This window comes from Camelus ferus, chromosome 1 (genome assembly GCF_009834535.1).
Source record: "Camelus ferus isolate YT-003-E chromosome 1, BCGSAC_Cfer_1.0, whole genome shotgun sequence".
Classification (NCBI taxonomy): Eukaryota; Metazoa; Chordata; class Mammalia; order Artiodactyla; family Camelidae; genus Camelus; species Camelus ferus.
In genome coordinates this window covers 58,392,749-58,406,558 of record NC_045696.1, presented here as the reverse complement: position 1 = coordinate 58,406,558, position 13,810 = coordinate 58,392,749, and the positions used below count along the sequence as shown (strand labels likewise).

Genomic DNA, 13,810 nt, shown 5'->3' with positions numbered 1-13,810 from the left:
ATTAAATTCCAGCCCCTGGAATGTAAAAAGAAGTGTTATGAGGCAACTTTTAGGAACTATACTTAACAGACTTCTGATAAGAGTCTTCTTAGTACCCTCCTCCTTCCTGCCAGCTACAATTTGGAAAGATGGCTGGAACTCAAGCAGCCACCTTAAGACAATGAGGTAGAAGGACTTGCTAAAGATGTGGAGTATCAGATAGAAGGTACCTGGGTCCGTGATATTGCAGAGGGATACACTGGCCCTGGAACACCCCTTTCAAGGCTTCTATGTGAGTGAAATAAACAACCTTTGTAAGGCACCATCATTCTGGGTTTCCTGGCACGCACACAAATAGATCTTGAGTGTCCACCAAAACAAAAGCTTTAACGGGAAGGAAGTGTTAACATCTGCTCCAGCTGGGATATTTCAAAGTGTCTAAAGCATCAAATCAAGCATTATACTTTGGATAAACTGGTACGAGGAACAAGACAGAGAGAGACTATCAAGGGTTTGATTTACTCCTCCTCACTACCCAAGATTCACTGTGCCTGTTCCTATCAGTATCTTGGTCACCCAGTGACAGCTGCCCACCAATGAAAGGAAAATTAGCTAGTAACTCTCCAGTTTCCCTACAACCTCAGCACTTTTCTAGCAAGGGAACCACTGCAGGAGACCGAAAGGCCAGGACCATCCCTTGTAGCTCACGGGCTTGAGCTGGGCTGGCTGGTTTCCTGAATATAAGACTCCTCTCAACACTCCTCACAAGCCATCTCCAGCCTCCAGGTAGCCCCCTAAAGCCAAGAACTCAAAATCTCCTAGGGCTGCTCAAGACAGTGGAGCCCAGAAGGCTGTGGAAACTAAACTTGTTAATGCACAGAAGTCCATATCCTACTATTCCATCTTGGATAGCTCTGGCCATTAGAAAGTCCAAATTCCACCCCTTCCCCAGTCATTCTGTCAGCCTATCACACTCTGAAGACAGCAAACACATTCCCTCTTCTGTTTCTGTAGGTGAACTCCCCCAATTCCCCAGGTGTCCTCAAGTCCCTCAATGAACTGAATGATCTGCCCTGGACACAGCCATGCTCATGACTCCCAGGGCTATCTCCATGCCCGGAGCAGGGTGCAGAACCCGATGAGAGTAATGTGCTACGTTACAACTATAATTTATTTGTGGAGATAAATATGTAGGCCTTCATAATTCAAAATGCAGGAAGTTAATCTCAACACAAATCTTGACTGTTGGATTACAGCTTTTTTTTAAAAAGTTGAGAAACACCATTAGTGCATCACTTAAAATATGGCACCCAACTGTCATACGGTGCTGGCAAAAGCCTAAGCCAGTACAGTTCTTTTGGAGAGCTATTTGGCACAATTAATCAAGTATCTTAAAAGTATTTATGCTCCTTGACTTTGTAATTCCACTTTCGGGAATGTGTCCCGAGGAAATTAGCAGCGATTCTGACACATACATGACTCATACAGTCCTACTCATAAGAGTCAAAAATTCTAAACAACCTAAATATCCAACAGCAGGGGAATGGTTACTTAGAGTAAACCACTCAGCAGAATAAAACAGGCATTTAAATTATGTTTTAAAAGATTGTGCAATGAAAAAATATTTGTTTTCATGTTAAGTTTTTAAAAATAGAATCCAAAATGTACATGGTATGATTACAACCAAATGGAAAACTATGCTCAGAAAATGACTGTAAGAAAAAATGCACCAAAGTAAGACATTGTCCTTGGACAGATTTTATTCTTCCCCTTTGTTTTCCTAACCCGTCATAATAGGCATGTCCAATTTAAATATTTAAAGAAAAACAATTACCACCATTTGGCTACCATCATGGAAATAATGAACAATCTCAAAGCATCTCCCCACAAGAAAACAGAACTTTACAGTGGAAAAGCCTGGCAGAAACCCCCTTAACTAAGGGACCAGCGATAGTATCACCAGTAATGGGTCAAATCCACATGGGTCTCCTGATATAACGCACTGAAGGGACACGTCATCCAAAACCAAACTAAGGGACACTCTTCAAAAATGTCAAGGACCCAAAAGACAAAGCCCGAGAAACTGGCCCAGATGAAAGGAGACTAAAGAGATACAACAATTAAATTCAACTTGTGGCTCTGGATTGAGTCCTGAGCCAAACGCTACATTCCCGATTTTGACCACTGTACTCTGGCTATGTAAGAGAATGTCCTTGCCTTTTAGGAAATACTGAAGTATTTATGGGACAAAGGAGAATCATGTCTGTAAACTTTATATACGCAGAGGGGGAATATGAGAAAACAAATGTGATTAAATGTTATTATTTGTGGAACTGGGCGAAGGACAGATGGAAATCCTTTGTATTGTTTTTCTACGTATTTATTTTCTGTTCGGCGGGGGGGGGGGTAATAATTAAGTTTATTTATTTATTTAAATGGAAGGACTGGGGATTGAACCCAGGATCTCATGCATGGTAAGCACACACGCCCCCACTGAGCAATATACCCTCCACCCCACAGCTCTTCTGTAAGTCTGACTATTTCAAAATTAGTGTTGGGGAAAAACCACCTCAAATAAGACAGAAAAAAAAAAAAAAAAAAAGAAGCCCAGAACAGAAACAAAGACTGCCCCTACCTCTTCTGCAGGCCTCCTGATACCCTCAGCCATCTAACCAGTGCTCACTGGCACTTTCCAAAGGAAGAGCAGTCCTTATCTGCCCTTCTTTACTGCCAGCTCATTTGACATTATGTCGTTTTTTTTTTTATAACAACTATTATGTAAAATCTGCACAGTACTTTGCATGCAACACATACCTAGAATGGCTTTCACAAGAGAGAAAATGTTAATTTTCAAACACAGGTAATTTATGCCCCTTAAATGGGCAAATTTTAAGCATCTGTCACCAATTACCATGGATAAATACCACTCTTCACAAGGAATAAAGGACTAACCACAAACCAAGTTTGAAGATTCCACCACTGATACTTCCCAGTGTTCAAATGTCTACCACCCAGCAGCCTTTGAAACAAAAACGAGCATGGATGGCGGGAGAGGGAGGGAGGGAGGGGGGAGGGGGGGAGGGAGGGAGGGAGAGAGAGAGAGAGAGAGAGAGAGAGAGAGAGAGAGAGAGAGAGGAGGGGGGAGAGAGAGAGAGAGAGAGAGTGAGTGTGTGTGTGTGTGTGTGTGTGTGTGTGTGTGTGTCACACAGAGCCTGGTGCTGGGATGTGGACCCCTGATTAGCTGCACCTGAGGAGCTAACTGTAGTTAAGAGAGAGAGAAATGGGGAAACACTTGGCCTGGGACAGAACCAAGAGAGGATTCCTTAATTCCAACACCCAGGGCCTAGGGAGGAGCCCATGATGATGAGGACAGCCGCAGCACAGATGGATGCCTACTGTGTGACCAGGAGCCAGCTACGCTGCTTAAGTGACCATCTAGTGTCATCATCTTGGCAAGTGAGTTAAGTAGGTACTTTCATTATACCTATTCTACAGATTAGGAAGCTGAGGCGAAGAGGGGTTAGAAACTTGCTCGACATTACACAGCAAGTAGGTAAGCGGGCTGTGACTCAGATCCAAGTCTGACAGACTCTAGCACCGGGATCGAAGCACAAGACCAATTCCTAGAGCCATACACATCTCACCGCTTGCTCCTATAAATGCAAAGCCAGCTGCATTTCTTCTATTCTGCTTCCTTTAAAAACCCCACCTTCTATGTGGGCTACACAGTTTTCCTGCCTGTTTCCACAATACCAATGTGGCTGTCAACAAGGAACAATTTGGGGGCGGGACAACTGATCCGAGAGCTTATAAAAACAGGTTTTTTCTTATCCTGAAATTGCAACTGCAGTGCATTTAACCAGACTTAAGTCCCTAAAGCTTTTAATGTTGTGGAAAACCTCTTTGAGAGCCAAGAGGGCTCTGGGTTGCTGCCAGCCTGGTGCGTCAGGCCTGCTAACGAGGAAGCGCTTGGAGAGGGAGCAGAGAATCAGGCAGCAGGTGAATTCCCACTCCGGAAATCCAACCCTGCCTCAAAGCTCCATTAATTGATAAGAAAATAACAACTCAAGTGCTCATGACCCATGGGGTACATCCGTGCTTTGACAAATGGTATCTCTCAATCCCCTGAAGCTAAGAGTCTAAACCAGTGTTTTCCAGCCATAAGGCCTTAACCCAAGAGCCGGGTCACAAAATCACTTCAGTGGGTTATCACCAGCATTTTTTAAAAATAACATTAAATAGAAGCATCAGTGTGTACCATAGGTAGCACACGTATTTGGTGAAACATGGTATCTGCTATGTTCACGTGTGTATGTACTTGATTATAATGTAAAATGCATAATTGTTCTTGCAGGAGTTGCAGTAAAAATGTATGAAAAACTGCTATAAACAATCTGTGTGGGAGGTGCTCTCATCCCCACTTACAGATGTGAAAACTGAGGTTCAAAGAAGTTAAGGGACTCAACTTGGATGAAGCCTAAAAGGGCAGAGCCAGGACTCAGAGGTCTTCTGGGCACAGATCAGACATTCCTCTCTGCCCGTCAGTGTGCAGACTCCCCACTGGTTCCCTCGAGCTCTCTCCACTCCCCAGAGCTCCACCCAGAACAAGACCCGAGAGGTCAGCAAGTCTGCTTCCTCCTCCAATCCAGCTACTAAGCGTGACCAACTGGAAAGAACTTCGATGACAGCCTGAGCCGTCTTTCCTCTGCTACCTGGCTGTGCACGATTCCCCAAAGACCATCGGAGAAAAGCAAAAATGGCACGTGCTCCAGCCAAGCGACACCTCACCGAGTCACTGATGTACGTGGCTTGGGACGTGGGCAGAAGCTGTGTCACAACACTCAGCCCACAGCAGCAACCCTGGCTGGCAAAATACTATCTATCACGTAAAATGAACGTTGACTTGTACATGCCTGGTTGTATCTGCACAACAGCAGTAAGTATAAGCTTCTTGGAAATACTGATTCTGGGGCCCTTGAAGAAAATCATCTCGTGGCTCTGAAGGGCCCAGGAATCCATTTTTACACATACCTCTTGAGGCGGTTTGGATCCATAGACAAGTTGGAAGGACACTGATCATCTTTTAATAACCCCCTCTCTGGACCCTATGCCACTCCCCTCTCCTTCACAGCCAGAATTGTCCATCTCCCTCCTCCCCTCCCAGCCACTCCTCAGCCCTCTCAGGCCTGTCCCCACCACCGAAGAGGCTCTCGATAGGGGTTCCATCATGACTTCCACACGGACATCCTGACAGGCATCTCCACTCCTTGCTTTGCTCAGCCTTTTCAACCCAGGTGGAACCTGGGTCTCCCCCTTCTACCTCTCCAGCCAGCCTTCCTCTCTTCTCTGTAAATGCTCCTTGGCCACCCTGAAAATGCTGAGGCTCCTTGGGGCTCACTCGGTCCACCTTCTCTTCCCGCCCCCAACTTTCTCCCCACAACCTGAGCAGCATCCCTAACTAACATCCCCAGCCCAGATCTCCCTTATGAGCACCACACCTTCACATCCTGCTCACCAGTGGCTCTTAAGCCAGGGTCAAGTATAATTCTCAAATGTTACAACTTAATTCTCATACAAATAGAGATGGAGCATAAGGGACCCACTAAAATGATAAAGTGAGGTCAAAACAGGATATAAAAAAAGGTTAAATAAAAAGATTTAAAAAAGAAATTATAAGAAACTTATACATGGTCGATGAAAAAAAAGAACCCTGATATGATTGCTAAATGAGATACCAAGCTGGTTAATGTCCTGAAGGGTCTCTCTTCTCTACCAAACAAATCATTCGCATCCTTTCTAACTTTACAGAGTATGGGTCCTAAGGAAAAATAACCAAAGTAACACCCCCTAGAGCACCAGAAGCCCCTCAGGTGGGATTCCTGGACACTAGATCATCTTTTATTTCCAAGTTTTCAGATAATTTTTCTTTACCCTGAGGTCTATGAATTTGGATGGGGGACTGTCACATCTTTATTTTCACTAGTCTCTCACTGAAATTTAGCCTTCCCTTTCTTAGGAACGTAGATAACCAATTACAGTAGCACTGTTAGTGTCCGTGACTTTGCCACCAACAGAAATCAGTTTCTCATCATACGATGATTGCTGCAGATATCCTGAAACACTTTCTATGCTTATCACTACTTAAAATTACAGAAGTTACCAGACCATCTTATATGATGCTTTAAAAAACTAAATACTATTTTGCCACAACTTGTTATATTTTGATAACTATGTTACAATATCACTGGTTTCCTCTGTAATCCTATGCATTCTGTTTTATATAGTTAAAACATTTTTCTAAAAAAGGGTCCACGGGTCTTCAGTGAAGCCTTTCCTGACTCCCTGCAGTAGGTGAGGGACCCGGTCATACACTCTCTTACCACCTGATACTTGATACTTTCTCCTTCCAGCACTTACTACCTGAATTAAGTAACAAAATAGTGGCTCTCTTCCGAAGCAATGGTAGGAAGGGATGGTACCATCCTGTTTATTGTTATGTCCCCAATGCCTTAGAATAGTATGTCTGGTGCATAAAAGACTCTCAAGAATTATCTGTTAAAAACAAACCAAAAAAAAAAAGAAAGACCTGTGGAACGAGTGAACATCTGTGACACATGTGGCCTGCAGATGGTGGTCCACGTTCCTTTGAAATAAGGAGAATGTACAGTACTCTGCCCAGGACCCAGCCAGGTCAGACCCCTTGCTGAGAGCAAACCTGCTTGTTCCTTGGGAGCCTGCCCTACTTGGCCCAACAACACAGCTTTCCAGCCAAGCCTACATCTTGGCTCAGATGCTAGATCACCTTTATGTTTAAGTTCCAGGGCAGGGACCTAGAGTTCCATTAATACCTTTCAAGGCAAGGATCAAAGGATCTGCTCACAAATTAAAAACACCTGCTCGTGCCAAGGGGCTAGAGGAATGGTGGGACTCTCTGAGGTGATAGATTCTCTACCCATGCCCCAGCCAGCTGTGAGGAGTGGGAAACTGAACCCAGGCACAGGCTCACCATTAGGCTGGGAACAGAACACACATCCACCTGGGGGCTCAGTATGACCTTGGGGAATAAAAAGACGCAGAAAGGCTATTCTAACCCCACACTCCTGAGTGTTTAACCCTCTACTGCATGACCGCAAAGCGAATTATTCAGAAGTCGTCATAAACTGGTGTGTGGGAAGAGGCCCTGTTGGAGGGGACAGCTGGCTAGAGCTACGCTGGGAAGGTAATGACAAAGGCGGGAAGGGCCTGGCTGTGGCCCCTCCTCCCGCACTCAACTCCTCAGGGAGCTAAAGGGCAAGCATCACGGACACCCCAGGCAGATGGCTGGCGCCACTATTTCAGAAAACAGCACCTTCCAAGGATGCTGCTCACACATTCAAGCGATCTACTCATCTGTCAACACTCTCGCCTTCCAGGCCATGCCCACCAACGGTCTACCTCCTCCCCTCTCTGTTCCCCCCCCCCCAGCCCTCTCTCGGGGTAACAGTACTCAACCAGCTGGCCTCACCCAGATCATGTGGGACTCAAAACCAGGATGACATGAAATATACGGAAATGCTTTGCAAACTCTAGAGCCCTCAACAAATGTACCAGATGCTTTATAATTCTCATCCACAGATCAAATGAGTAGCCAGAAGCTCCGGTCAGTGCTGCAGGATGGGCAGGCAGGAAGGACAGACTAGCCCAGCAGTGTGTGGGCACAGTGCTCCTTTCCTCTCCCACTGAGACCTAGGACACCAGGTGTGGGGGAAGAGAAGGAGGGGGAATGGGTTTGGGGGGGCCAGTAAACTATAGAAGTCTGGTAGTGCAGAAGAACTTAGGCTCTCCTACACCCCATGCATCACTCTGGCCCACTGTCTCTTAGACAGCCTCCCAAACCTACCACAACCACCAGGGGAGACACAAGAGCCCCACAGAACAAAACCACAAAGCTGGGGCAAACCCTCCAGGGAGGCAGTGTGGTTGGTATCCCTATTCTCTGAAAGACAGCATTCATTTTCAGAAGAAAAGAGAAACAGAGCACTTAAATCCTGAGCCTCTACACACATACAAACACTCACACACCCCTCATCAGAAGGTTCCGTAGGGGCCCAGCAGGGCGGGGCAAAGAGCTCTGCTCCAGAGGATTGTGATGGGGAGAATTCCAGCAGTTCAGGATCGGGGGCATCCATGCCTTGCAGCCTCTGCTCACACCCCCTCTGGCCCTTCCCTGGCTTCTAGGCACCCCTTCTTCAACATTTGAGTGACTGCCGTGGCTCCCATTTACTGGGCATGCCCACGTGCCATGCACCATGGTTCCTGGATTACTTCTCATCCTTTAGACTCTGCAAGGTGGATATTATTACCACCACTGACAAACAAGAACACAGGCAGGGCCCAAGGTCACACAGCTCCTGAGTGTCTAGCTGGCTAAAAGCCCATGTATTTCCACTACAGCACACTGGACTTCTTCTTGCAGACAACAAAGAAAGAAAGAGGAAGAAAGTGTTGTTTTGGGAAAATTAATCCAGTCTCTCCCGCTCCAGCCCAACCCCATACCGAGGCCTGACAGCTCTTGTTATTAGAAGGGCAGCTTTCATCGGGTCTCTCCATTGCCTACAGAATTGAGCCCCAAAGCTTTGCCAGGCATTTAGGGTTCTTTACGATCCACTTTTCCAGTTAGTTCTCCAGCTCAAATCTCTCCTTCCATTCAGCCTGGCCCATCACTCCTCACTGTCCATGTTTCTGTCTTGGATTCTCTGCCTGCAACACTAATTCCTTCAAACAAAAATGGACTGGGGATGACTGCATGCCAGGTCCTGAGACAGGGAGGATCCCCATTGCCACAGAGCTCGGAGTCGGCCCTCCTTGTGAGGCGTGAGCCGGGGCCCTGGTTGCCCGGTGCCCCGGAGCCTGATCCTCGCCTGAATCTGCAGCAGTGTGTCTGCCACTCCTACGGCACCCAGCCATTCTCCCAACTTATGTGCCAGTTGTTTTAAAACTTTCTCTGTAATGTGTTTATTTCTGTGGGAAAAGTGCACTCCAGGTTCCAAACAGCATTATAAATGGCAATTAGGCCCCCAGGCCAGCCCACAAAAGCCTATTAAATATATAATGGTGCAGAACCTAAATACGTGTATGTTAAAAGCTCTGCAGGAGAGAGCAGGGCAAACATCTGCTGCTTCCTGCACCTCCGCCCACTGTCCCACTGGGTTCTGAGCTTCATGCCACCCTCAGGGGCAGAGGTCTGAGTAGCGGCTTGGGAGGAGGGAGGCAGGTGGGAGACAGGAGGCTGGTGATGGAGAGGGAGCGGGAAGAACGCTGATCTGTAATTAAGGAGTCTGGCTCACACTCCAGCTCTGTCTTTACAAACTGGTTGGCCTTGAGTGGGTGAGACCCTTACCTCTCAAAGCCTTACTTTTCTCTTATGAAATGAGAGAGCTGAGTCAGGTCAGTAGGATCAGACGTCTGAAACTCACAAATTAGCAGGACATATTTTTAAAATATATATTTAAAATATATGTTTAAAAATATAATGTATAGAGTATATTATATATTTAAAAGTAAACTTTATCAATTAAAGGCTTTTTTAAAAAAAATCACCATATACTATCACTGCTTTCATTTTTTTCAAAAGGACACTATAAACCACTTCCCCCACCACCCTCAATATAGACACAACGTCAGAGAAATGAAGTTTTGAAACTGAAAACACATGGATTCACTCCCCCCCAAAAAAAGCCATTCACCATTATTTTTCCAATTTGTCTGTGGACCAGTGAAAACTTCATCACAGCCCAGCTCAAGTCTTTGGCCAGATGTTGGAATCCTCGAGTGGGGCGAGGCTGAGTCCTCTCCAGCTCTGACATTACTCCATTCTGAGCACTGCACGTAGACTATAGAAAATCAGCTAGGGGACAAGGGGGTCAGCTGCCGAGAGGCGCTGTGTGGGACAGCAGGACGGAGCAGACAGCTGCAGGGATAGGGACAGGGCAGCCCACCCGGCCATGGGCCCCCAGGGCACAGACACCCAGCCTGGAAGGGCTGGAACCAACTTGTCCCAGGTACTGACTGCGACTCCTTCTACCCCAGCATTCTTGCGGGAAGCTGGGAGCTCCCAAAGGAAACTTGTTTAAAAGTTTCTTTACTAACTTTTGTGATCAAAAATGAATTCACATTCATATAGAAAACTTGGGAAACACAAAGCAAGCAACAACTCCACCTTCCAGAACAATCACTGTTAACATTTGGACACACTGCTAATTCCTCAAACGCTTCTGGAGCTATCTGCCGCCACCCCAGGATTCAGTTTTGTATCCTGCTTTTCCCCTCATTATCACACTCAAGTACTTTTCCATGTCCTTAGATAGTTTTCACAAGCATCATAACATATTTTGATAGTAAGCCCAGCATTCCAGTAAATACATATATTCTGTATAAGTATCACTTTCCGTGGTATGGACAGGACCAGAAGTCATTTAAACATGCTGCTACTGTTAAGCATTTAAGCCATTTCCATATTTTTGCTATTGTAAAAAAAAAAATGTGGTACGTGAACATCCCTATCCATGAATATCCGTAGACCCCTTTATACTTCTTTACATCCCTTGGGTCACAGCCCAGTGCTCTGTACATAACAGCCCTCAGTAAATACTGAGGGAACAAAGAAACCCAATCCATTCCCACGACCTGGGGAGCCAATACCAGAGGGACACAAAGATAAATTTACAGGGGCTCACCCTGGTGTCCGCCAGCCCACTCACCACTGACCCTGCACCTCTGCCTCATACCTGCTGAGCTAATCTTGAAGTTGGGGAAAGGAGAAAACATCTATGCCATGCTGAGGACTCCCAGGTTCGAGTGCCCTCCGCAAACCTACACACTCTCAACAGCTCCCGGCGGAGGGCACCAGCAGACCTCAACTGCCTGGCTGACCCCCACACTCCCTCCAGGCTGCTCAACCCAGGAAGGCTATGGCTGACCCTTCTGAGACAGGCTGGGACCTGGGACCCTTTACTGTGGTGCTTGTACCTGGACAAACATCTCCTCAAGCAACTATAAGGGACTAAAAATAACTGCACACATGCCAGTCTGAGTCCGGCAATTATGAACAACAAGATACAAGAAGGCCAGAACCCAATAGCCACTTCTAAGGTGCCACACAGCACCACCAAGGGGATGGGCAGACACCTAGGCCACCTCTCTGGCCCAACCCACTGATCCACCCCTACCCTCACCCAATTTAAGCAATCAGCTCTCTGTGGGGCAAGCAAGGGAACCTGTTACTTGTTTTCCCTCCGGTGCGTTACAGCACGAGCCCCAATAAAACCTTGCCTGAATTCCTCCTGTGGCCTCATCAATTTCTATTGATTAAAGAGCCCAAGGATCATGATAGGTAACACTCCCTCTAAATTAACCTAAGGCTCCCCTCCAGTGGAGCTTCCAGCACTTTGGCTATTAGCACCCACTGTTCTGTCTTTCTTTGCTCACAGGACTGACCCCCTCATCCCCAACCCAGGGCAATAACAGAGGGCAGAGCAATGTATGTTTTGCTCTTCACCCAAAATCCAACCCAGGGTCAGCCAATCCAAGCCAATGGGGTTGATACATAAATGTTTGCTGAACAAAACTTCTTTCTGGTCAGGTTCCCAAGTCTTTTATTTTCAAAGGAGGGAGAGGAAAAGAGAAGAAGAGAGGAAAGCAGGACCTCTTAAACAGCCCATCTGCAAAGACCTGATAGGGAAAGCACTGGAGATGGCCCCCTCCTCACAGTCCTGCAGTCCTGCAGTCCTGCCAGGCCTAGAAACCTGCCCAGGCCAACTGGCTTCAGGGAACAGAATGCAAACAGATCATCAAACACACTAGATTCAGGGAAATGCCATTGCCCCACTCCAGCCTAGTTCTCTCCAAGAGGGAGAATGGTCAGATCTAGCAGGGCAGGGAGCTTCCTTTCCCACCCACTTCCAGACAACCAGAAAACACAGGGCCACTCCTCAATGGTGATCCCCAAAGGGCAGAGTATTGAAAGATTTAAGTGTTTAAAGCAACTCAATCCATACTCCATTTTGTCTCCTTACGCTAGGTCCAATATCCTTGTCACATCAAAAAAAAAAAACAAAAAAAAAAAACAAAAAAACTGGAAAACCTAGCTTGAAGAGAGTATCAGCAGCAGGAAGTTCCCTGGAACTTTAGGGATAAAAAAGGAGCCATGACTGTCCTAAAATAAGGAAGACCATAAGTTAAAGAAGTGACGTGGAAGGGAGCCACATTATCCTACCACACACCCAGAGCAACGCCAAGGCCAAACCTGGGACCCTGTGCGCTGTGGACACAGCCATTCCGAGCTCTCAAGGATGTCCCGGCGGCACCTCCCGCCCCACAAGCGCACCAAACTCCTTTGGAGAGCCCACACTCCCACCAGCACCCTGGTCCACTCCTCCTTCACTCTTGTATGGCTTTACAGTTTACAGAGCTTCTTCCTCTGACTTCTCATCCGACCCCCCTGACAACTTTGTGAGGTGGGCATCTAAAGCGTTCCACTTCATGGGAAGTCAGGTACATGAAATAATACGCCGCATCACAAGCCAGAGAGTGGCTGAGGTTCCAGCCGGCCTCAGTTGGGTGAAGGAACAGAACTCCCCCGCGGCGACCCCACCCAGCCTGCCGAGCCTGGCCAGCGGGCGGGGGCCCATGTGACGACCCGCAGTTTACCGGCTGCTCTGGGTCAAAACCAAGAATAAGCTGGCCCTAAAACAAGCCTTCCGGCAGTGCAGGTGGGAAGCACCCCCGTCCCACCCCGTACTCACACAGGTGCAGGGCCCGCAGTCTGGGACGCCGCACCCCCGCAAGCCGTCAGCGTCCAGCCCTAGCGCGAGGCCGCCCCCTGACTGCGCCCCCGCAAAGTTGTATCCGCGGTGCAAGCACCCCGCGAGGGATCGCCTGGCGCCCCCGGGCTCCATCCGACCTTTGCTCCCGGGAGCACTCCGCTAGGAGGGCACCGAGGCCGCCCTTCTGTGTTCCCCGCAGCCACCGGGTCCTCGCCTGCATGGCCTGCACGCCCCCACCCAGACACCCGGAGGGCATCAATTTCCCCGCATGTCCCGGGAGGGCCGGGAGAAGCAAGCGCGGACCCGCACGCCGGGCGCACATGCGGTCCCGGCCCGGACCCCAGCACCACAGCCTCACCCAGACCGCCAGCAGCAGCAGCAGCCACGCCGGCCCGAACCGCGCCATCACCGCCACGGCTGCCAACGGCCGGCTGTGGTCCCCACTTGGGCTGCCGAGCGCACAGCTCCGCCGGGTGCTGCCGCCACGACCACTTCCCAACCGCTCCCCGCCTCCGAGTTCCCCGTGCCACGTCTGCCAAAGCATGCGCATCACGCTGGGAGAGGCCGCCGGGCAGAAGTGCATGCTGGGAGTTGTAGTTTGCAGCAAGGCTGAGCTGAGGGATGGGGGCCGCTGGTGTGGACTTGGCCCCCAGGCCACAGGGAAGCCTGAGTGAAGTGCGATGTGGTCAATGTCGGGGAGTAAGGGAAGGCAATTAATTCGGGGAGGCGAGGGACGCTAATTCTGTGCCTTGAACTTTAGAAACAAGATCTCCTTCAGCTTACCGAGGTAAGTTTTATTTTCCCCACTTTGAAGATGAGGAGGCGGCTCAGAGAACTTAAGTAATTTGACCCAGATCACACAGCCTGCAAATCCAGGGCTGTTTGTGGAGGACAGGAAAAGCCCTGTCTCTGCCGCCCCAGCTCCCACATACTGTTCCTTTTTTTCATGCAGCAGAACTTTATTGAGCTGTTGGAGAACAGTTTGACAATTCCTTAAAAAGTTGAACATAGATTACCGTATAATCCAA

The 13,810-nt window shown here is 48.2% G+C and overlaps 1 protein-coding gene across 1 annotated transcript in view; it reads right to left on the bottom strand.

Moving 5' to 3' along the window:
* Positions 1-13,322, bottom strand: part of PDIA5 (protein disulfide isomerase family A member 5) — an 88,779-nt gene extending 75,457 nt beyond the window's left edge. The window contains exon 1 of the mRNA XM_032480505.1: positions 13,141-13,322. Coding sequence (XP_032336396.1) covers positions 13,141-13,188 — 48 coding nt within the window. The 5' untranslated portion in view covers positions 13,189-13,322. The remainder of the gene's footprint in view (positions 1-13,140) is intronic.
* Between the last annotated feature and the right edge of the window lie 488 nt (positions 13,323-13,810).